This window comes from Phaenicophaeus curvirostris, chromosome 3 (assembly GCF_032191515.1).
Source record: "Phaenicophaeus curvirostris isolate KB17595 chromosome 3, BPBGC_Pcur_1.0, whole genome shotgun sequence".
Classification (NCBI taxonomy): domain Eukaryota; kingdom Metazoa; phylum Chordata; class Aves; order Cuculiformes; family Cuculidae; genus Phaenicophaeus; species Phaenicophaeus curvirostris.
Window position 1 is genome coordinate 16,784,469 of NC_091394.1, and position 26,044 is coordinate 16,810,512.

The following is a 26,044-nucleotide window of genomic DNA, read 5'->3' on the forward strand; positions in this document are numbered from 1 at the left end:
ACCAGCAGATGAGCCACTTCAACATTCATCAATAGGGAGCACAGCAAATACATGAGGATTTCATGGATCAGCTCAGAAATATCTGCTGCCTTTTGACAATCAGAGCCTCAAATCCCCCAGATCCCTCCTTTCACTCAAGCTGAGCTCTAGTATGACTTCTGTGTATCTGGGATTTCTGCTGGTGACAATTTACAGAGCACAAGTAGTAATACACTTTACAGACCTACAAGGTAGAGATCAGCCTCCCTCATGGCTAAGTGATAGCATGGGTTGTGTTTTTAATCACTTCCAAGTCAGTAAGAACTGAGGATGGTGTTTAGAACTGTTGGCCCTTTTGCTTATTTTAATTCATTTTGTCTGCCTTGAGTTTAAGGAAGTTTGAGAAACCTCAGTGTTCTAAATTGGCAAATTCATTGCCAAAGGAAGTGAAAGACTACAGTTGAAAAGGTCAGTGGAATGGCACTGAATTACAGTATTTTCAATGGCTTTTTTTTTTTTAATCTTTACTGAAAATTAGCTTGCGTAAAAAAACCTAGAAACATTTAAAACATTTTATATTTAGGTATGGTTTCTTCATGATGCTATTAACAATCTTTAAGAAATAAAGCTATGAACCTACACAAAATACATCTATTTTAAATCTGATATGAAAGCATAAGAACTGATTATATTTTTGTGCATACAAGAATCACCTGATTGATTAAATTAACCCGTTGCTTTCTGCAAACTTCAAAAACTAACTGAAGAAAACAAATTAATGCAATAATAAGGTAATTAGGTACTACGATGATCTATGTGCTTGCCGCAGGCTGGGATAGCAAATGAAAGTGCTAAACCATCCAAGAACTATGTGAGGACTTTTGCATAAATTTCAATACATATGATACAAATCAAGCAATTATAGCAACAGAACTATAACCGCAACTAATTTGTCTATACGGAGAAGGTACATTAGCACCACATTGGCCACTTTTACCACAAACCCCCTGCAACACAGAAAACTTCCTATAGCTTGAATAAAGTGACCTTAAGTTTACCTTTGACACCACTGAGATTACACATTGCAGCAAATACAGAAGACTCCATCTCTATATTTCTGACGCCAGAATCATAAGCTTCCTTCAAATATCGTAGTTTCTCTTCTTCATTATATAGGCAGATTGCACCATCCAACCTGCCCTGTCCTATAAAGTAATTTTATAAAACTTTTCAGTGTGATGAAGTCACATAAAAATTTTAGTTTCTAGAACACCCAATTATTGTAGTTTCTCCTATACGTTGTCCAGCTCTTACTACTATTCTTTAATGCACAAAACAAATAAGACAAAGTGATTCTTAAGCTACTGCTAATGCTTCTTAAGCTACTGCTAATGCTTCTTATATTTTTTCATAATGTCAATCATAGTCATTTAATTAGCCTTCTCCAGCTTAAATTCGCAAATTGATAAATGGGAAAATATATGTAGAGTTTCCTGTATGTGGGACATGCATTAAATTTCAGCAGCAAACATGCATGTCCCACATACAGGAAACTCTACATATATTTTCCCATTTATCAATTGCGAACTTTAGCTGGAGAAGGCCACTTAAATGCCTCTTGATCTGACCTTATGAAAAAATTTAAGAAGCATTTCCAAGCTAAGAGATGAAGAGCCTCTTAAGCTAACTAGCTATTAGTATTAACATTTTTTGAGAAAATTATAGTTTATTCAATTTGTCCAAGACTAACGCTTTCAGATAAAACAACAACAGGTTATGTACAAGTTAAATTACATGGTGGTTTACTCAGTATTTTTTTTTATTTTCAGGAGATGTATTTCTAAGTTAATGCCCTTGAGCCTGTTCTAGTTTTTTGCTGTTGAAAATACTCCTGACAGGTTTTTTTTTTAATGTAGCTTGCACCTATGATTGGTGTCTGAGGAGATACAGAAATTGACAGTGTCTCTTCTGGACCAACCTTGAGCACTATTAGGAAGACCATGTGTTCTCCTTAGCACTGCACCCTTTGTACCCCATCCAGCAGGAGCTAGAGGAAGTAGTACCAGGTGTTCCCACAAGAACTGAAAGATGTTTGTGAACAGACTTGGGAGATCCAAAATGCATCTGCATGTCTATCCAAAGGAAGCCTCAAAAGTTTGGTCTGCACTGGCGTAACTCAACAAAATATTTTCTTCAGTTGGCTGGTCACTGCTTTGCTCAAAAGGTGCAAGGGAAACAAGTTCCAATGCTTCTTTTAGAAAATGTATACTTTAGATACTTAACCAGTTCAAAAAAACCCAAACCAAAACAACCCCAAAACATCCACAAATAATTCTCACTCCTCTAACTCTCTAGGATGCCTCAGTACCTCACAGAAATTGTGATAAACATACACAACTGACAAGTATATGATAAGTGTATTGTAGACTATACATAGTCCAAAAGATCTTTTAGAGCTTGTGGGGAGAAACCTCCACAAAATTAGAAGTTCTGTAGAGTAAACTGCTCAGCAAAATGCTTGACTTCATGTATATGAAAAATAGGCTCATTATGGTTGACAAGACAACTCAAAGTAGGGCACGTATTCTGTCCAGTGAACTGGAACTTTAATATTAAAATATTATTCAATATTTACCTATTGCTGCTTACCGATATACTTCTGTTAACCTGTTGCTGGCCTTACCTTCATAGAAATCCAAAGTGCACATCGTGTTTCCAATTACTGTATTGAATTGACCAATTTCTTTACTGCACTGCATCAGTTCCTTAGCTAGCTGTTCATCTAGGTTTGTACTGCGAATTATGGTCTTTCCCAGAACAACCTGTTCAAATTGAGGTTTGAAGGTGGCATCTACAGACTGCCTAGTTATAACCACTGAGCCTGGCTCCAGACCTGCAGGAAAAAGAAACAGATGTGGCTTTACAACGCAGTTAATCCTTTGTTTCCACAGACAAAGCATACATCTTGACCCAATCCTGCTTCTTTTAAAGGTGGCAATTTTGCCTCTGAATTCACCAAGAGATTGTTTTTGCATGCCTAGCTGCTTCAGTTTATTATTACAAATAAATTCTGAAAAGACAAAGTTTTTCCTTTTTGACCGTATATTTTTTTCTTATCTCATACTTCTCATAGAGGACAGAAATGTCCTTCTCATGTTATCAGATCTCTAGCTGCATTTTGTCTATTCAGAGGCAGATATTGCCTATTTTTTCAAAGTTATGGAAGCAAAATGATCCTGCAGGAAACTGCAGGAAACTGTTTTGACCATCAGTCACTTACTTGCAGAGAGATGCTTTACTCTCCTACAAAGGTGCTTTGGTTTGAAGAAAAGAAAGAAATCAAAAGGGAAAATACCTATTCCACCAGAGGTGCCAATGCGAATAATGGTTATGTTGGAACACTTGGCATGATACAACAGTTTGATCAGCTCGTGCAACATGATTGAAATAGAAGGAATGCCCATACCATGCTGAAATGAAAGCAGAAATTCATATTCGACATTCACATAGACAATGCAAAAAGGAGCCAGGCAATATCTCCTTCCTGATTTTTTTTTCCCCCAAATGTCTCTTAACTCACTCCCACAAAAACCCTAACCTCTAGGCCTACTGAGAGGCAGGTAAACAGGTAAACAAAGACTCGCTGGCTTTAGTAGGCTATGGATAAAGTACAGTATTTCTAAAAATCTTTAATTATAAAATATTTACATTCTAAAAGCATAAGTAGTGTCCTTTCGTAATAGTCGATGAACCCACTTCATCACAGAAATTTCCTTTAACACAAGAAAGCCTTCACTACGACTTTTTTACCAAACTGAACTGCTAGTGAATAAACTCTTTCAAAACACAGATACTGTGGTTTAGTTACAAAGCTCAGCAAATGTAAGTCCACCTTAACATTCGTGGTAATGCAATAATTACAACTCAAAAGAAAAGATGCAGAATGATACTACAGCTATGCAATCACAACTGAAGTATGTAATCACACCTACAAATTAAAGGTATGAAGTTTTAGAATGCATACATGGGAGCACAAGTCCCATGGAATGCTACTCTTAGGCTATGTTAGCACATTTGACAATGCTACTGCAGATACTGAGGTCTGTATGCGACACAGCCCTTTTTTTTCCAGCACCCCACATGCATCAGTGACCTTTTTCCCCATTATTCAGGATACAGAACAGAGACAAGGCAACAGTAAGCCTGGTCAAAAAATATATAAGGACATTCCTGCAAGACCTCAGTGGTACACTGATGAAAAAGGAGACAAGAAAAGGAATGAAGGTCTCAGAGATTTGCCCTATTATAATAAAGCACTAAGAAGGCATCCTTAATTACCTGACTGCACTATTTTGAGCATGCTGATACAAACTTAAAAACCTGACTCTGTCTATTCAGTGCTTAAGAGAAATGCACATTCACATTTTCTGCTTTCAACAGAATAACTGAAATGTGTTGCATATCTGTTTAAGTGAGGTACTTACACTGACTGACAAAACAGGTCCCACTTTGTACATTGCGTAACGGTCGGTTCCCGCACAGATGTTAGGATAGTCACCACCAGGGCTCGCAAGCCCCAGTTCTTCAGCTACATAGGCAATAAAAGCTTTCATCCGTGAAGGACTTCCTCCAACACATACAAACTGAGGTGGACAGTATTCAACAAAACAAATATCAATTGCATGATTCAGTATATGAAAGAACATGTAAAGATCAACATGAGCAAGGAAACACCTTCAGTCAACACAAAGCTATTCCCAGGTGTGGTTCTTCCCACGATCATTCTAAAAAGGCCATGAGGAAAAATTATGGATAATAATATCCTTCTATAAAGCACTCAAAAGCCTTCACCCCATCTAAACTAGTAAAAGACAAATATTGGCTTGAAGGCCCTCAAAAGGGGAGCTCTACCTGAATAGAGACTGCAGCATTTGCATTTTCACTGGATAAAACCAGACAATCAGAAACAACTATCTTCAATTTTGCTTGATATTTACAGCAACAAGAACACAAATTCTTATCCCTTTTCCCTTCATTCCTCAGTTGGTGGTATCCTTACACATTTAGTCTTGTTTTGAAGACACATACACTTCCACCTTCTGCAGAAAAACTTAAGCTTGTTGAATGAAATGAAGCATCTTACCTTTACATCTCCAAACAATGCTGGAAAATCATGGGTACCAGTCCCAAGAGCAAAATGGTACAGGATGTCTTCTTTCATTTTCTCCAGGTGAGGGTTGCACAGATGGATAAAATTCTCTCTGCCAGGACAGCAGCATTAAGAAATACTCATCTACTGAACAGATGCTAATTTTGCAAACTTAAGCAGTAGAAGATGGGAAATGCAAAAGCCAAGTATACCTGCACTACCTTATTTTGACTCCCCATGCATTACATGAAAGACATCCTAAATATCTTTATCACCTTATGTCTCATAATAAATCATATATATATAAAATATATATATATGATATTTAACATTCTGTTCATTACACAGGGTGAAATTGCTGAAGAAAAGCCCAGATGGTAGAGCACATTTGCAACAGTGCAACCTTTACCTTAAACAAGATTAAATCTGTGAAGCAGGGTGGGTCTTTATGGTGAGAAGAACAATGGCAGCAAGACCAGGGACTATTCAACAGACCACCTTACTATACAGACAAGCTATATCAAAGCTGAAAGGTAAACTTGAACTCTGTGTTTTGACTGACCCCCCCTAGGAACCTGAGAGGCATGGAAAGATTTGGGCTTTATATATAAACAGGCAAAAAGGGGATTTCTTGCAACATGGTTTCCTGTGACTCTGTGTCATCCAGCCAGGAGGGAAAACCTCTACAGCATGAGACTGGTAACAATACTACAGAGGATCTGAAACAGGAGAGGAAAATAGAAATGGAAATCTGAACCATAGAGAAAACCATGGAAAAGGAAAACAAAAGCAAGAAAAAGTGAAAGCGAGGAAGAGGTAAAAAGAGTTCACTTCCTCTTAAGTTGCTTCCTGTAAGGAAGTTTTATATATATATTTTTTATATATATATTTATCTTCCTGAAGAATCAAGAAACAAGGCAAGAAAGGAAAACTTAACTACTTGGCATGTGGGATCACATTCATGGAAAATCTGGCATAGGACTAACCAAGCAAGCTGAATGATTCATAGAACGTCTGCCTTCTGTGCTTGATGTTTTAGGTTCAATTGAAACAGGTAGGGAAGACTAGTCAATAATCACAAGCTTAAGCAAAATACTGGCCAATACTTCAAAGTACTGAAATCAAGCAATAAATATCTTCCAGACACAAGAAGATGACTTAATAGCTTAATGAAGTCTCAGTGCAACCACAGCATGGCTCAGCAAATGCAAACTGCTTTGTCAGAGGAGGGAAACAAAAGAGTTTGCCTGGAGTTTATGCAAAAAAATTTTCCGGGAACAACTCTGAAGCCTAAACATAGGCACTCAGTGCTATTTTAGACATTTCAGGTTATCTTGTCTGCCTCTCCAGAAAGGCAGTACTTTTCTGTAGGTCCTGCATCTTATGTTTCAATCCTATGCAGGATGTATTGGTTACCTTAAGAAGCTTAAAGTGGCCTATATGCCCATCCTGAGCCCACTGAACTGTTCCTCAGAAAGCAGAGAAAATATTTACAACCTCAATATTCTGAATATATCAATTGTTTCTGTTCTTGAAATTCTCTCTGTTCTCTCTCACTAACTATCCAGCAGCAGCTGCAAGGCCAAAGTAAGAGCTATCATCCCAATCCACCCCATTTGTCCCTGACCAGGACAGACTACCATCTGCAGCAACTGAAAAAGCAGCCCAACAAAGTGGGTGGTTCATTCCCACCTTCAGTGGGAAAATTCCTTTCCATCTCCCATGTGTCCCATTTGCCTCTCTTCATACAAACCCCACCCGAGGTGGAACCCAAAGGCTTTGGCTGCATTTCTTCTTCCCTCCAAGAGGCCTGTTTGACCCCAGGAGAAATAATGAGCAGGTTTATGGCTCTTCAGAAACGTACACACAGCCCAGGAGTTTGCCAGCTCATGTGAGCAGAACTGTCTCCTCTGAATTTTTCCTGTTTGGGTTTGTGGGACGCTACCCATAATCAATGGGGCACTCACTAATGCACATTAAATAGCTGTCTGTGATGATGTTTATTGGAATAGCTTTTGCATACAAATAGGGTATGATTTGAAATCACTTTACAATTTGTTCTCAGATAAGCAAAAGAATATTTCCTACTTTATAAGAATACCAGCAATAAAGGCTCCTCTCCAGGAAACAAACTGGGAAAAGGCGAGGCCTCTATTAAACAGGGAAATTCATGTGGCATGTGCCAACCACCACTGTCCTCACACCTCGCAGCTGCCTTCCTCGGCATTGTCTATATTTCACTGTTTTTCATCTTACAGCTTTACCAGCAACACTCCTCAATCCACCACCTCACTGCAGCTAGGGACTGTTACTAACTTTTACTGGTTATCTGCCCATCCAGATCTAATTGCAGACTTAGACCCTGGGGTTAAATGGGCAATAAAAGTAAGCATATTATTATGTGTACACAGGACCAATGCCATGGATTTACGGTAGAGGCAAAGTTTGCCTGCAAAAATCTTTGGCCTCTAACTCTGAGAAGCATACAATTTATTCCTCCGAATAAACTGTGCTTACTCACACTGTTGTAAAGCACTTACAGTTTCTGGGGGTTTCAACAAAACATGAATATCTGAAAACTAAACATGCACGTATAGTTTTACTACAATAAGCTTAAAGTAAGTATCAGAGAAACAGATTGAAATATTTGTTCAAACTCTTGAAGCAGTATGTCTGGCCATATGCAGAAACCAAAGTCAACATTTCAACGGTTCTCTAGATTAAAAAAATAAATAAATAAAAATATCGCCTATGCTTGAAAAAAATCACTGATGTGATAAATGAAAATGGCTAGCCATCAATGTCCTCTGTGTACATCTCGTCAAAGAAGATAAAGACTCCATTTGTCAGAACAGTTTGTACTAAATACTTGATGTTATAATCAATATTTGCACCATAATCTTTATCTTAAACTAAATGAGTGCATAATGAGTTTGGGGCGGAAGGTAAGCATAAACTTCAACAAAATAATTCATTTCTGAATCTTACTTTGAAGACTGCTCATCATCAGTTTTCTTCTCATTTGATTCACCAGGAGCCATGTCTGCTTATACCTAGAATTATATTAAAAGAATTAGATATGAGTACATCAGAACAGTCCCATCTGTAAAATTATCACCATTAACAGTGATAGAAACTTTCTCTATAGATGATACTGTCCTGAACCCCCAAAATAATCCAGCCACACTACAGCTTTTATAACTGTAGCAAAATGAGCATATCTAATATTATAGAGCCGAGCATCACCACTTTCAAACCACTGAAGCCCAAACTAATCCCTTGCAAACATAAGCCCCATCTCACCATTACTTCTGTTCTTTGGTATACTAAACACCCGGCTCATAGGCCAGGCACAGGTATGGCTCATAGCTAAATAACTAATCCTCTTTTCTCTGGACCTCCCACAGCGACAGTGACTGCTGAACAAGCTTTAGCACCCTTTCACCACTGGTTCCAGAAGGTCTCCAAAGTTCATTTCTAACTGTCAAATGCCTGAAACCTGTTTCCAGGAAGCATCTTGCTCATAATATCCTCTTCATTAAACTCCTCCTACTGACCCTAAAACCACTTCTATCTGTCCCAGTCTGAGGGTGAGGAAGACTAAACCAAATATGACTCTGAAAAGTCACAGCTCTCTAATTTTTCATCCACCTTGATCCACTTTTGATCCACTTTTCTTTTTTTTTCCTAGTATATTACTCTAACCTTTACCAGAAGTAAAAAAAATCTGCCTTCTGAATTCTCCTTTACAATTAAATAGGCAAGCGTGTTACTGAGGCTTGGTCCTGATACTATGACAGAATTATAATTATAGACTGATTCATTTGTCATTATTTTCAGAAGTGACTAAATCTACGTGCCAAAGTTGGTACCTTCTGGGAATACCCTTACAGGAAGCACTGAATCACAAAGTTTTGCTCCACCCTCCTTTGCAAATAGCCTGACAGCACATAGGAGTATAGCAGAGACAGAATCGTAATCCTTCAAAACTCCAGGATTACAATACAAGGAAACAGAAAGAAATCAGTCTTGCGAGAGAATTACATAACACATGAATTTTGAAAGAACTGAAGGACCAAATGAAATAAACTCAAACTCTTCCTGTTAAAAGCCACTGAATAATGAAAATGTGTTTAAAATCATAAGGACTACTAATTTTTCTTTTTCATTTAAAATGTCAGCCCTTATAAATAAACCTCACATGTACTAGATGCACTAAATGTGTACTAGAATCTATTCTTAAGGAGATAAAGTATAAAAGTTGATTTAGAATTGATTACCTATCTTTATAATCACACAATTAGAGTCAGTTACTGCAGGGTATTGCTTTCATATCATGTTCATTACGGCAAAAATGCTTATTTGTTTTCCCATTAAAACTGCAGTGCTATCAGTCTGAATAAAAAGGAGTTAGAAGGTAAGAATAAGAAATAGCAAAGTGATTTTTACGTACCTAGACGATAAATGGCTGCAAATAAACCAAGCACATTAATTCAGTTGCTGTTCACAGTATTAAGTAACCACGTTGCTTTTAACAGTGTTCTTGGTTCTGTGATCCCCTAAGTAATGATGCACTTCAAAAAACCGAGAACAAAGTTCTGACAGTCCAAAGGTCCAGAATACCCTCTCTGACAATGCCCAGCAGTTGGCAAGAACAGAAGAAAGGCAGAAGCATAAAGCAGTTTTCCCATGGCAGACCCTTCTGACAATCAGGCAGGAGCTGACAGGCAGCCAACTAATAGAAAGCCACAAAATTCTCACACTGTGTAAACAAAAGGAAATTTTTATAGCCATGACAAAAGCTTCAGCCGCTTTCCTCATCCAAAGTTAAAACTGATGTGCATGAATAACACGCAAACAGCTCAAGGAAGGGCACGGCCCTCTAAATGTGCATGCAAACCCTCTGATCAATGTTTTAAAAACATGCAGAACCCATAATCGTTATTCTCTCTCCATTATTTTTTTTTCCTTAATCCCCCACCCCCTTTTTTGAAGGAAAACCTCGGTTAAGAGTGCCTTTGAGGGAAAGCTCTATCTTGGCGCTAATCCATCATTAGAAAAAACAACTGAAGTCATGGCAAAACTGATTTTTGTGCTGCAGGTGCCCCCTTGACGCCGCACAGACCCCCCGGCTCGGTCCCGGTGCGCAGCCCTTCCCGACCATCCTCCCGGATCCCCGGACCCCTCCCGTCCATCCAAGCCGGGAGGCTCGGGCACCACCCGCCCTCCAGACGAGACCTGGGTGTCCGCGGCCCCTCCCGAGCATCCCTCCCCCATCCCGTGATACCCACGCTCCTGCCGGTACCCCCATCCTCCCGACCCCCCATCCCGTGGTACCCAGATTCCTGCCGGTACCCTCCATCCTCCTCCCGCCCCCCGCCCCGTTCCCGCCGCCCCCGCTCCCGGTGCGGGATGCGGGGGTTCCCGCACCTCCCGGTCGGGTCCCGGCTCTCAGCGGGCGCCGGGAGCCGCCGGGCCGCCTCCCGGCAGCGGCGGGCGGACCCCGCTCCGCCCCGGAAAGGGTTAACCCGTGACAGCCCGGAGCGCGGAGACCGGCGGGTGCGCGGGGGGAGGGAGGGGAGCGGGCGCCGGGGATGGGGAGTCAGGGAGGGAGGGACAGAGAGGGGGGAGCGGGGGAGACGGAGAGAGGGAGGGATGCGGGAGATGGGGGGAATGTGAGAAGGGGGGGATGCGGGAGAGAGGGGGGGATGCGAGAAGGGGGGTGCGAGACAGGGAGAGGTATGCGAGGGGGGGATGCAGGGGAGGGAGAGATGTGAGAAAGGGGGAGAGGGATGCGAAAGAGAGAGAGAGGGAGAGGGATGCGAGAGAGAGAGGGGGGAGGATAGGTGAGAGCGAGAGAGAAGGATGGGGGGAGGATACGAGAGAGGGGAGAGGGATGCGGGGGGGGGATGTGAGAGAGGGGGGGATGCGGTAGAGAGGGGGGATGTGGGAGAGGGGGGGATGCGGGAGAGAGGGGGATGCGTGGGGGGATGCAGGAGAGAGGGAGGGATGCAACAAAGGGGAGGGCGAGAGGGGTGTTGGGGGGGGATGAGAGGGGGGATGAGAGAGCTGGGGATGGGAGACAGGGAGAGGGGGATGTGAGACATAAAGAGACGGGGATATGAGACATAAAGAGAGGGGGATGTGACACAGAGAGAGAGGGAGATACGGGACAGAGAGAGAGAGGGAGGTGAGGTGGGGAGGGGATGGGGAGAAAGAAGAGATCAGCACTTTCCTCTCCAACTTTCCCCCGCTCAGGAAGCTGTAGAGAGCAGTGGGGTTGCCCCTCAGCCTCCTTTTCTTCCAACTAGACAAACCCAAAGATCTTAGCTGTTCCTCATAGGACATTCCTTCCAGGCCTTTCACTAGACTTGTTGTCCACCTCTGGATGTATTCTAGGGCCTTCACATCCTTCTTAAACAGTGGAACCCAGACCTGCACACAGAACCCGCAGTGAGTCTACACCAACACTGCATACAGCGGGATAATTGCCTCTTTTGACCTGCTGTCAAAATGCCAGGTCAACCCTTGGCCTATCTTCAGCAATCCTGTTCATACCCCCTTCCCCCATGGATTCTGGTTTAAAAAACTCTCCATCAGTCCCACAGGCTTACATCCAAAGATGCATTTTCCCTACCAAGATTGGTGGATCCAATCCGGCCCCTGCACCACAACATATTCCTCGACTTTACTTGAGAAGTACTAACTCAGCTGTACCTAGCTCAGCAAAGCAAGCACTAGAGTTTATCATCACTGGTACCAAATTCAGTGTATGAACCAACTAACAGCTACAAAGCATGTAAAATGCAGGCCTGCAATTTGGATGGAAAACCAAGTGTTAATACACCTCTTGAGTCTGAAAAATTTCCTACAAAGCCACACCTAAGTCATCTGACCAGTAGTTTACAAGGTTGTTGAACCAGCCAGTATTGATGATGTAATATTTAAAATAAAAGATTTACTTAATATCAATGAAACCAACACAACTGTGGGATAATCTCCATTATAACAAAAGCCCGATTTACGTCTGGCATCCTAAACATACAAAAAACTAGACATGCTAGCATCTTAAGACAGACCTTTTAGGGTTAAAAGCTTGAGTACTAATCAAAAGGTTTTACATGCTATATCATGAAAGCAGCTAGCTTGCAACAGTTGATTCACAAAGTTCTCACAAGCCTCCTCTACCTAAATAAAAAGAACAGATTCTCCACAGCTTGCTACGAAATAGCTCCTAGCTAACCTCAGTTTTGCAAAGCAAGGAAATAAAATATACCCTCATCTAAAGCCAGATAGGTGAGTGCAGCCCAGCTGTAGATGTGGCATATCCAGTGTTAATTTGGATGCAGCTGACCATACCAGAGTTATGCCAATTAGCCTGAGAAAAATAAGTGAAACCAAGCTGTGAATTAATCTCATGCCCTTTTTAGTTCTGGAAGAGTGGTACCTGTTCCTTTTAAAGCACCAATTTGATCCTAGGCAAGGGACAAAAATATCTTAAAAGAGGGATCCAGCACATTTAGCTACAGAAGTAACGCTGCAATACAGTTATGGTATAGTTTGAAATTATAAGTAACCTAGAAAGAGAGAATGCAAAATATCCTCAGCTTGACATATACATTCTTAAGTCCCTAGTTTTCATGTGAGATTAGGCCAAACACTGGTTCATGTGAGATAAGACACACTTAGTCTGGCAGAATTTGTTCAAACTGGAAACAGAAATTTAAAATTATTGCAGGATTATCCTTTTCCATCAATTAGCAAGAAATCTAAAGCAAAAACAAAGCAAACAAAAAACAACTTAAAGCACTACATAAGCATCAATTTAACTTTGCTCGTACAGTAAATGAAGACATTAAGCCTAGAATCCTGCAACACAATTTAAAAAATAATTTTTCTTACCAGAGCCACACTGTTGTTTGCCACAGAAGGGAATCCTTGGGAGACAGAGCAACTAAAACCTTCTTGGTACAAAACCTGCTGTACATCAGGAGGGTAAACACATTTGGCACAAGACACTGCGAAGATGCATTTATTACAAAATCACGTTGGGCATTTAGAGTAAAATCTCTTCATTTTCTGTCTCGCACCAGAGGACTCTGCGTGGGAATACAGAAGAGAGAAATCCCTTCACGCAGATGCATTTCTAGCCACGAATGGCATGCAAGAGAAATTGCTCAACTAGGTAAGAAAAACATCACCTGTTCAACTTGTTTAAAACCCTCACAGGCAAAATAGAATCACAGCCTCCTAATGCATCGTTTGTTTTTCTGTTCCTTGAGTATTTGTCAACACTTGAAAACTATGGTAGTGGACAATGCAAGTTAAGCACCTTAGGACAGTATTTTAATTTGGTGGAAGAAACTTTTCTTTAAAGAAGAATGTTATCTACACCGTCACCTCAGGGTCCACTGAAAAATCTGCTTTTGCTTTCAGGAGGTTTGTCGTTCCGCTAGGTAGAAAGAGAATAATCAATGCAAATTACTTCTTTTGTAAATAAAGAATAATCAGGTTACTGTAGTTAACTTGTCTTAAATGTTCAATAAATAATGCATCTTGGTAGCAACCTTTGCTTTCAGTCATCTCTAGAAAACCTTTTAAGAATTAAATTGGTTATAAGCTTCCTTTCTTTGCAATCTTTGCATTTTATCCCATTTTGTATTCCAGTGGGAAAGGGACTTCTTAAGTAAAAACACAAAATATATCAATATATGTTATTTTAGAAAGGTGAAAAATACACAACTACATACCAGGGTTATTACAACAATGAATTACCGAACCTGCAACTGGCCTTTTAGATTTTTATACTGCATGGATGAAGAATTGCCATCTATGAAAAGTAAGGCTGTCTGTCCTTTTCTAATCAAATGTATACTCCTTTCTGCTCACCATATGCCCTTTTTATAGTCAACTGGTCAAATAATTCAGTGCAGCTGTTCAGACGCTTACCTACTGCATTTTAATTCTCGAGTCATTCTGGACATTTAGTATCATTAAAACCATTAGTAGGAGGACAAAATGTGCTAACACTGAACTTCTATATTTCCATTTCTAGCTGTTGTTCCAGGCTATAGCATAATACATAACTACATTCTGAAAAATAATCTGCAGAGAACTGCAAAAGCAGACTATTAGGTTATTTGTTTACAAAAGAAAAAAAAGGCTTCATCCTACATCTTTTAGAATTAAGTCTGCATATTCAGCACAGATATAAGTATTTAAGAAACAGATAGGCAGAAGTCAATTAAATTTTACATGCTTAAGAAATACATGGGCCAATTCAATTTTTGCTTGCACTGCTACACAAATTAAGTTACTGTATATATACACCCTTGATCTCTGAAAACATCTTTATATTTTAGTCTAGTCTGAAAAAACAGAAATGGTAAGAATGAAGTATTTATTTTGTCACATTATAAGAACAGTCATTTGACTTTGCTACAGTGAAAGAGTTGCATATAAAAGGAAAATTACTCTTCAGTACCTAAAGTGCCAAGTTATTTTAAAATCTGCATCTGGAATTCTATTAAAAATATTCACATATTCAGTATCGTTGTAAGTAATTCATAAAAAGTAACTGCACTTCATTTTTTTTTATCTTTCAGCTTGCAAAGCAATCAGTATTCAAACAAAAAATTATTTCACTCATTACTTAAAGGTATTCATGCCAGAGATAGAGCACAGTACAACTAAATAAATTTTTCAGCATTTAAAACAATACAGCTTGATTTTGTAAGTAGGAACACAGCTTTTGACTGCAATACCACTCTATTTATAAACAACACATATAAAGCCCTTCTAGACCCCAAAGCTTCCACTACTTGTACATGGAACTGCTGATGATTTTGAAAACTGCTAGCTGCATGATTGCAATGACTCATAAGTAAATACACAATATAATTATTGGGGTAAGGTGAACTCAAGCAGCGCATTCCCATCCTTGAATTCATTCATTTTCATTTGTTACAGGTACATTGATTTGATGTCCCTTGGAGAGCTGGTAAGTTACGCTTCTGCTGCAGCTCTCCATTATTCTGAATGCACAAACACTAATGCTGGGCTTCTCCACCTGCTTTTATAAAGGGAAATCTTAGTCAGAAGGAGCATTTCAGCCTGTTAATATTTTAACTCATGGCATTCAAACCGTGATCTATGAAGACTCAGCTGACCAACAGTGCAGATCAAACATCCCTTGGCTTGAAGGAAATCCCAGTACACATTAATGACACATTAGAAAACTTCTAAGAATTTGAGGAATGTCACGTGGAGATTACCTGATCGTTACCAAGGTAAAAAGAGCCAATTTTAACAATAGGACATGGTGTACAGTTTTAAAAGTGTTTGAAAACCAGCACTATAAACACTTCTAAGAACACAACTACAGTAGAGCAAAATAACAGTGCTGAGTGACCAAGTTAAGAACTCAGTCCTCTTTCTGTCAGTTCCTCTAACAACTACCTAAAAACACAACAGTTTTGGACAAGAACTCCCAGTACTGAGCAAAAGGTATTCTAAAGTTAAGAGGATTTAGACATCAAACAAATATACAGCTACTTTAGGAAACTTTGTACAGATCTTAATGGGAAAAGGAGATCACCATAGAAAAAAGAAAGATGAGAATTCTTATTTGCAGTTCAGCAGTATTGCAGCTGCATGGGAATTCTTATTTTATGGGATAGATTTTGAGGGTTTTGGCACACCAAGCACATTCATGTCTGCGTGAATAAGTGATCTCCATATTTGTCAATGCTTTAAAATACCCACACTGGGGTGGCTTAGGTGTTGGGTTTTTTTCTGGTCATTACATAAATGTCCCTGACATTTTCAGCAAATTTGTACTACAAACCTTTGAAAAATATCTTTTCATGGAAAAAGACATTGAAATTGATTCCATATACGCTTATAAGAACAAAACACCTTATTACTCAAGTGATGAGCATTTTAAAAAAGGCTTGGGTGCCTTACCATTAAGAAACTTCATTCGAGAGAGTTTCATCATCACTTCATATTTCCTCTTTCATGTCTTGCCCAATAAAGTATGCAACTTCAAGTAGTATTGGCAAAAGAAGTTTTCCCTATGATAATGGCAGTCAGAAGATCAAAAAGGGACTTAAATGTAGCGATACAATTAAAGCATACTACAAAGGCTGTAAGACACAGAACATATTTCACTGTTGAAGTTTACAATTAGGGGGCACAACAAGCCCAGTCCTCTGCTACATATTTTATAGACATTAAAAATAAAAATTGAAACCTTATCCAAAGACTCTGTCAAATAAAGATACCTGAATTTCTGGAGATGACATATTCGTGTAACTGAAGAATTCTGAAAAATGCATAAAATGGTACTTAGTTTTTGGAGAATATCCTGTAGCTAATAGCAATCTCTGCATTAGGTGTAAATTTTATAGTTGAAATCCTAAGGGTATCAACAATTTGCCTGTTATACATACATAGTTTCTTCACTCAAGCTTTTTCTTTAGTGCTTTTCTATAGTGACAGTTTTTTCCACTGGTCAGGTTTCATATTATGAGCTCTATCTCTGGCATCCCCTGGTACTCTAGCCTAGAAAAGTAGATTTCAACAAAAGCTCTGCTTTCACAGTAAAATTAATGCTTTCAATGTATCTGAACATAATCCACAATACAAATCGCAAGTGAAAACAGATATAAGGTAGTAATTTCCAGCCCCTACCTCCTCCCCCTACCATCAAGTACAGCTAATGTAAGCTGGTTTATACTTGGAAAATTTTGCAGACTAACCTATAGCTGCACATGTAGGTGTCTTCATATGATTTAGCCTTTTATTTTTGTAAATACAACCTAGTTGAATTATTGGTTAGAATGAACAGCAAAGATTGACTCATATGCTGGGTCTAACAACGTCAACAGCAAAACTTCCACAAACTTTCACTAAAAATTCTGAGGGTTCAAATTAGCAGTAGGTTCACCTATTTCCAAACAACTTTCCTATCAAAGTTCTAAAGAAAAACACTGTTAAGCCAAATCCTCTAAATATCCTGTTCAAATAAATATAAATTCAGTAATATGTTTTAAAATCTTCAGCTCTTTGATTCAAAGGTGTACACAGTGCACTCTGAAAAGGTAATGAAAAATTACTCTTCTACTTATTAAAAACTTCACTTTTCATAGAATTTGCAAAAAATACTTATTGAACTTGCATCCTCTTTCTAATGGGCTTTGTAATAAATACTTAATTATTCATAAGATTTCAAGGATATAACCTAATCCAAGCAGATAAAAAAGCAAGTGCTAATGTATCAGTGTACCTAACTCTTTTATAATATTAAAATAATTTATATACATTTCTGTTTCAAAGTACAAACTGTTTTGCTGGTGTGAAAAAACCACAGATCTAGCATACAATGTTTTTGTTGCTGGCAAAACCGGATAAATAAATTTTTATTTAACAGCTGAATGTGCAGACAGCATGCATAGCTCAAGCCCACTCTACTGTTACCCAGTGATTCATTTCTACATGATAAGACTATAAGAGAAAATTACACCAGGTCTTGATCATGTAGTTGGACATCATGACTGATCAACTAGTTTGTGTGCAGCAGGCATAGCAATAAAATTGTCCTGGAAAGCTGACTATCTGGTCTAAACAATGTGCTTTTGGGACTAAGAAGCCATTTTTCCACTGAACGTTTGACATGTTTACTCTAAGTATCTAAACAAGTTAAATTCTTTCTGTTTAAATTTCACGCCATGCAGTTCCCTTTCAGCTTTCTAAATGGCATAGGTCATGAGTACAACTGTAGTTAAATAATGAAACTTGCTGTTTTGGACGCATTGATATCACGCTCATCTCTGCTCAAATCAGCAAAAATATGGTAACCCTATTTGACAGCATCAAAGGCGCACTAGTCTGGTGTAGGAGAGGACTTCAGTTTCACTTTATTTTATATATTATATTAAGAAAAAGTGTAGGAAAATGCACTCACAGCTGTTTGTTCTTTAAAATTTGCTGTAATCAAGCACAAGGAAGTTCATCCAATCAAATTAACTTCCCAATCAGGAATGAGTTCAACTATAAAATGTAGGCTAAAAACCATGGAAATAATGGAAATATAAATACAAATTACTTGGGAGAAGTAAAGCCTTGAGTTACTTATTACATCCCTGAAACAGGTGCTTCAACTCATTGCTTGCAGGTGCTTATTCAGACTGTGATGGCTCTGAATCTGCAATAAAAAGAGATTAAAGTTCTTAGGATTACTTAAATCATGACAATAAAAGGTCAACTAAAATTTGCAGCTTCTCCCTCATGCCAACAAGCATACAAACTCCAGGACTTTTAATTTTTAACCAACAAGATAGATAAGCTACCTATAAAGTCTGCAGTATGATGCGAATCTATAACTCAACACAAATGGGCTATAGGTTTACATATGAAATGGGTTATGTCTCCTGTCTGATGTGTCTTGGACTTATCCTGTACAAGGGATAACAGAGAAAGCTCTATCTCAAAAGGGATCTGCAAGTGCATACCTGAAAGAATGAAAAGGACAAGGTCAAAGCAGAATCAAAGTACATATCAAGATAAAACCATACTGTTAAGGGCATTAAAAAAAAATAAAAATCTCCTTTTACACCAAGATACAGAAACAATTGGAATAGCTAAGACTGACAGAGGAGGGCAAGACAAGCACAGCCCTTCACAGCCCTAACAAGTGTCATGTTATCTAAGAACTTGTGAAAGAAAATTATCTCAAAAAAAAGATGTATCTATATATCAAACTATGCAGCATACTGACTTTTCAGCAGCCTTTATAGTATACCTGTCATTTTGTTCTCTATCCCTAAGTGGTATAAGCAAACCAATATCATGATTACTCTGAAAAATCTTCAACTTCCTATCCCAAATGTCTCATTAGAGGCACACTTCACATTGAAGAAAGCAACTATCACCACTTGAATGAATTTGAGGTTTCAGAAATCCCCAATCCTTTCATTCTACTCACAGTAACGGAAAAGAAAGAAGTCAGTGTACAAAAAAGTTGAATAGAGTCCAAACACAAAAGAAGGATATTCAAGGTTTTCATTCATGCTAAGGAAGTGCACTTTTAGGCTCCATGGCTAAACTGTATAGGTCATTGTGCCTCCCAAGGCAGCATCCTCTGCATGATCAGAGTTTGGATACTCATGTTTACTTGGAAGAGTGGCTTCTCAGGTTATGTACCCTTTCTGGTCTAGACTGAGATCTGGCTTCATCCCTTTTTCTTTTGAACAACACCACACAACTACTAGGTTTCTCTTTGCCCGTTTTCTTCCGATGCTTGCCTGGAGAAAGGGGTTTTGTGTGCATGCGCGCACGCGCGCACACAAACACACACACACACACTCTTCCATTAATACATTAATGGGAGACACAAAGATGAGTTCAGGAAGTGTTGAAGTGTCGCAGAAACTAAATTAACTGGCCCCTAAGACTTCCACACGTTGAAATGTCAAGGGGGTCATGGCAACCCCTCATAATACGCAAGCATTTACTGATAGAATTTAAAAAAAAAACCAGATACCTAGAGCTTTCAATATGTAAAATCAATAGCATTTTAAATGGTTGCTATAGAAAACTGATATATTCACCATGGTTACGAAGCCATTATAAAAAGCCTAAGCAAAAGGCCTTTGACAGAAATCAAGGCAATTTTCCCCCCTTTAACCTTTATATCAAAGTGTTTTCAAGTGTTGCCTTTCATCTCTATTACCATTATGCATGAAAAAGTCAGGTTTGAAATCACAGATAAAAACTGGGTAACACTTTTTCTCTCTAATAGACCTACTGCAACACCACTGTCTTCAATGATGCGCATATATTTTGACAAGTTTTTATGAACAGTGATCTATTTCTTAACCATAAATATCAATGATTTTTTGTCACATAAGTTTAAAAAAAATATTCGGGGACAAAGACTACTCACAACAAACAAGTGACAAATATTTTATGGCCTGCTTAAATTTAGGAAGGGAATAGATTTGTGTCTGTAGCATCTTCCCAAAAAATATCACACGGACCCCCTTGGATCCGAACAGAGCATACCTCTGCAATTACAATGATGAGAACAGTCCATGAAAACTCCTGCCCTCCCTGATTACAAACAGGAGCACTTTCTACTTTAGCTGGTCACGAAGTATTCTAAGCCAACCACGCTAAGTCTCACGATTATCAGAGAGAGCCACGCAAATTATTCAGGCTGCCCTCTGCTGTTACTTTAAGATCCCAACTCGTTTTGCAAGAAGAAGCCTTTGATAATTTTACCTTCGGCCCGCTGTTTTCTGATGTTTCTTGAACCTTTTCTTCCCATTTGGTACACTGCCAAAATCAGTCAATCCCATACCCATTGCTAATTAAATTGCTAAAGCTTAATGCTTCACTTTTTCTCTGAGTAGGTCTGTAAATCCAAATAATTAAGGATAAAAAAGCAGCATAACTAAACAAAAATGGAGATTGGTTTGGAATATTTCATTTTGCACAGAAAGGGCAATAATCTTATAATTTATTTCTAAGTAACTGAACATATACATAGTACCGGAACTTATATATAAGCATACACATGTAATCATAAAAAACCCAGACATCACTTAGTTTGCAACATTAACATATTTCTAAAACATACTGGGGTTACTGATGACAGTATAATCAAATTTTAACACAAAGTATGTTGGAATATTGAAGGACTTTCTCACAGAAAACGGCCATGGGAACAATCCGGCCTACGAGTTGATACACTAAAAGTAACAAACCAAGGACGGCCGAGGAGTGGCACCCGTGAGAATTAAGGGAGTAAAAGAACGAATAACTCCCTGATGTTGCAAAGAGAAACTTTGGGCCTGTGTATACGTGGCGTACGTGCAAATCTGTTCAGCTAACAATTATGCTTGCTGAGGATACTAACCAATCAGACAATCAGTGTATTCGCGTGGACAACTGATATTAACCAATGCTAAAGAAAAGATTTACAGACCGGCTGCGTGTGCTATTGACTTTTCTATAAAAGCTTCTGGTGCTCTGTAATAAATTGAACACTCGCTGATCATACTGATCTCTGCATTTGATTCCGTGATGCTCCCGTCAACAGGTGGCGCCCAAACAGGGACCCTCAGATTACCTGCCGAAGTTGCTCAAAACGACTGAAGATGCGACTGAAGAGGGTGGAAAGAGCGGCCGAAAATTCCAGCACTGCCCCGGTGCTGAAGATTGAAGCAGAAAAAGGACGCATCCAAGTAAAGAAGTTAGAAAGCTCTGGAGTCAAGGATCCGCTACAGGCAAGGGTGTGTGGCGGTCGGGGAGGAATGGGGTCCACGCTCTCTAAAGATGAAGAGGCAGTGGTGAAACTCCTCCAACACATCCTCTCCAAGAGAAGGATTAAGTATGACAAGAATTATCTAATTGAACTATTGAAATGGAGCAGAGATAGGGGACTTATTCCTGTTGTTGGTTTGGTGTTTCATCAGACCACTTGGGAAGACATAGGCACCCAGCTATGGGACACTATTAGTGATGCGGCTGCGGAAGGAAAGGAGGCAGCTCAATTTGCTACCTTATGGAAGTTAGTATCCGAGTCATTAAAAAGTTTAAAAAGTGAGCGTATTGCTGCAGCCTCTGCCTTTGATGCATTAAACTTGGGACCAGAGCCTGAAGAAGAGACTGAAACTCCCCAAGTGGAGAATAATGAACAAGAATTACAAGGTCAAAAATGTCTCCCAAGTGTTCCTATTAATCCTTCTAAAACCTATGAAGTACCTCCTGGACTCAAAGTTGTTGATAGTCAGGCAAAAAGACATCGTTTTGTTGTGCCTGGCCCTGGGACTGTACCAAAAGCACCAGCAGGGCAGGGAAAAAGCGGAAGTTGCTCTGTGAGCTTACCCGCATCAAAAAATGACAATATGGAAGTTGCGGTGGCATGACCCTCGGAAGGCAGTTTCAGTTCTGAGATGCCACTCCCTCCTCTCTCGGAGTCACCTACTACAACATGTTCTAGTTCGCGGGCAAGCTCTCCTACTAGGGTTACAGAGGAGATAACTGATGACTTTATACGGATTTTAGTAAAAAGAATAGATCAACTTGAATGTTCTGCGGCAAAAACCGAGCCGCCAAGGAGGCCATTAATGTTTCTTCAAAAGGGTCCGGACAAGCAGGATTCTAATAATGCGGTTTCTTTAATGCCTGTCTGTGAATAGAAAGGGCTTGGCCTGCACAGACACAGACAGAGCCAACACAGTAACAATGCCAAGGCCAGTCCTGAATCCACAATCCAATCAAACGGTATCACCTGTATTCCCTCTGACACAACAGGGAGTGCTGGAGTGGACTTGGAAACTGCAGCAGATGTTGCTTTACTAGAGATTCAGGTATATCACATTGATTCCAATTTAAAAGGTCCTTTGGGACAAGGACTTAGTGCTTTGTTAGTTGGGAGATCATCAACTACTTGTAAAGGCATATTTGTTCAACCCAGAATAACCGATGCAGACTTTACTGGAGTTATCCAAATTATGGTTTTGACATTAACACCTCCTGTATTCATACCTGCAGGAAGCCGCATTGCTCAATTAGTACCTTTTAGATCTTGTGTAGCAGTGACAGGAGCTGATGATTGCGGCAATGGGGGTTTTGGTTCTACCGGACAACCGCAAGTATATCTTACCTTAGACATACATAAGGCAAAGCCAGAATGTCAAATCACAATGATAGCCAAAACTGGTGAAATTAAGAGGGCAAAAATGCTTATTCACACCCGTGCTGATATAACCATTATTTCAAAACAACAGACCGCCACTGGTGTTTTTGGCATAGGTGGCGCTCAAGCCACACAAGTCTGTTCAGACCTCGTATGTTTCCAATTCCCTGATGGTGCGCAAGTTAGTATCAGACCCTATGTGGTGGAAGTTCCTGTCACACAAATTGGGCATGATATTCTTGGCCAATTGCACACCGTGATGACCACACGTCGTTTTTAGGAATGGCCATTGATGGGTAGCCGATTTTAAAAATCACCTGGAAATCTCAAACACCGGTCTGGGTGGATCAGTGGCCATTGAAACAAGAACGGCTGCAAATCATTCAAGAGTTAGTGCAAGAACAAGTACAAGCTGGACATATTGTCCCATCTACTAGCCCCTGGAATACTCCAATTTTTCCTATTCCAAAGAAAAATGGAAAATGGAGGTTATTACATGATTTACGAGCTATTAATCAGGTAATGGAAACAATGGGTGCACTTCAACCTGGTTTACCTTCCCCAGTCATGATTCCAGAACAATGGGAATTGTTAATTATTGATTTAAAAGATTGTTTCTTCACAATACCTTTACATCCAGAAGATGCTGAGAAATTTGCCTTCCATTAATAAGGCTCAGCCAGCTAAAAGGTACCAGTGGGTAGTTTTACCTCAAAGTATGAAAAATTCCCCTACAATGTGCTAAATATTTGTGGCATGGGCATTAGAACCTTTTTGACAGCAATATCCTTTTCTAATAGTATATTACTACATGGATGATATACTCATTGCAGGAGCAAACATGTCAGAAATTAAAGTTTTGCCAATGATCACAAAACTTTTGGAAGAGCGAGGATTAAAAATTGCTCTGGAAAAGATGCAGTCAATGTCTCCATGGAAATATTTAGGATGGAGCATCACGAATAGCACTGTTAGACCACAGAAAATTCAAATTAACACAGAAATCAAAACATTAAGTGACGCTCAAAAGTCAATGGGAGACATTCAATGGGTTAGGCAAATTTGTGGGATCACGAATGATGATTTGCTGCCACTAGTTCCTTTGTTGGCGACATCAACAAATGCTCAAGAGGAACGTACTTTATCAGAAAAACAGAAAGTCACATTAGATGTTATAACACAAAAGATTGTTCAGTGTCACGCACAGAGAATTTGTCTTGAGTTACCTGTTATACTTATTGTAATCAATAGTGGAGGTTCACAATTGTATCCTTTAGCACTTCTTTGTCAATGGAACATTAATAAGCGAAATCCTTTGAGAATTTTAGAATGGGGTTTTCTACCGATCACGCCACGAAAAACTGTAACTACTCCAGCTGAATTGTTAGCACAATTACTTATTAAAGGTAGATCACGACTGCAAAAAATCATGGGTAGTGACCCACATACTATTGTTCTACCATTAACTCAGGATTATATGGATTGGTTATTACGGCATTCAGAAGCTCTTCAAATCGCTTTAGAAGACTTTACAGGACTCTTGAGTAATATCTATCCTGCCCACAGATTACTTCCTCTTATCCAAGACCAGAAAATAGAACAATTCCCTAACCTATCAGAGGTTCCTGTCAATGGTTTAACTGTATTTACAGATGCTGGCAAGAAATCAAAGCATGCTGTATGTGCTTGGAAAAATAACCACATTTGGGAAGATCATGACATCCTAGGAGATCATAATGATACCTTGCAAACATTAAAGCTCTCCGCAGTAGTTTGGGCATGTAACAATTGGTCTCAAGAACCTCTAAATATTGTATCAGATTCATTATATGTGGTAGGAATTGTTAAACGGATAGAGAGAGCAATGATCAAGGAAATGAAAAATGACCGTTTATGTAAACTACTCTTACAATTAATACAGACTCTGGAATTGTGAAAACATCCTTACTTTATCACTCATATACGTAGCCATCAAAGTGATTATGGGTAAGCAATTGGAAATAATCATGCTGATAGCCTAGTTGCCCCTGCCTGGGCAGGGCCACCCCCTAACACTTTTGATAGAGCCCAAGACTCACACGCCCTTTTACATCAATCAGCAAAAATGTTGGTTTGTCAATTCAGCATACCATTCAACGATGCACGGGGCATCGTAAAATCCTGCCCCAGCTGTCAAAAGATAGGATTTGGGATAGGTATTGGTGTTAATCCCAAAGGATTGCAACCACTGCAGATTTGGCAGATGGATGTTACCCTTGTTCCAGAGTTTGGGCGACAGAAATTTGTCCATGTTACCATTGATACCTTCTCCATGGTTATTTGGGCAACTGCTCAACCTGGCGAGACAGCTAAGCATGTCCAAAACCACTTGTTTGCCTGTTTTGCGATAATGGGTATCCCCCAGGCAATCAAGGCGGATAATGGTCCTGCGTACGTATCATATCGATTTCAGCAGTTCTGTAACATGTGGGGTATTAAACATGTCGCTGGCATTCCCCATTCACCTACAGGGCAAGCAACGGTTGAGCATGCTAACCAAACCCTGAAGCATCAGCTTCAAAACCAAAAAGAGGGAGAATCCTTAGGTCCTTCTGAGAGATTATGTAAAGCATGGTATGTTTTAAATGTTTTGCATTTAACAGGAACAAGAGAAGACGCCCCGATGATTGTACATAGTAGTGCTTTGAAGTCTGGGCGTCAGGAAGAAAAACAAAAAATTTTAGTAGACTATAAAGACATCAGAACAGGTATATGGAAAGGACCGGCAGAAGTACAACTAACGGGCAGAGGATATATGTGTTTACTTACAGGAGAAGGTATTCGATGGATGCCAGCGAAATGGGTCCGGCCTTAGAATGGAGACGCTGCAAATCAAAGAAGCAACTTGGATTAAGTATATTGCTAATGCTTGTTATGACCAGCTGTGTTACAATTGCTGTTTTTCAGATAGATCCTCGACAAAACATGTGGGTAACATGGGCTAAACAAACAGGGCAGACAGATTTCTGTCTGTCTCTAGCAACACCAGGTGATCCATTTCATACATGCTTAATCGGTTATCCTTTTGATGAATTTGATCCAAATTCTTCTTTCACAGCATGGTATAATGTTACAAACTTTACACAAGCTTTTATCAAGTGGAATAGTAAGCTATCCAATAGACAGAATAGCAGTGAATGCATAGCAACTGGAGGGCGATGGTGGCTTAC

At 39.5% G+C, this 26,044-nt stretch overlaps 1 protein-coding gene across 5 annotated transcripts in view; it reads right to left on the minus strand.

The window, feature by feature from the left end:
• The window catches only part of UPP1 (uridine phosphorylase 1), a 44,216-nt gene that overhangs the window by 4,380 nt on the left and 13,792 nt on the right, over window positions 1-26,044 (minus strand). Inside the window, exons 1-8 of one of the 5 annotated variants that reach the window (XM_069853452.1) lie at window positions 10,559-10,614; window positions 9,582-9,596; window positions 8,117-8,181; window positions 5,123-5,240; window positions 4,464-4,622; window positions 3,335-3,449; window positions 2,663-2,872; window positions 1,038-1,184 (exon numbers count right to left, since the gene is read on the minus strand). In XM_069853452.1, the coding sequence (XP_069709553.1) occupies window positions 1,038-1,184; window positions 2,663-2,872; window positions 3,335-3,449; window positions 4,464-4,622; window positions 5,123-5,240; window positions 8,117-8,169 (802 nt within the window). In that variant the 5' untranslated portion in view covers window positions 8,170-8,181; window positions 9,582-9,596; window positions 10,559-10,614. Of the gene's footprint in view, window positions 1-1,037; window positions 1,185-2,662; window positions 2,873-3,334; window positions 3,450-4,463; window positions 4,623-5,122; window positions 5,241-8,116; window positions 8,182-9,581; window positions 9,949-10,448; window positions 10,468-10,558; window positions 10,615-26,044 lie in introns of those variants that run through there. The other 4 variants (XM_069853453.1, XM_069853455.1, XM_069853451.1 and 1 more) reach the window with 4 other exon arrangements.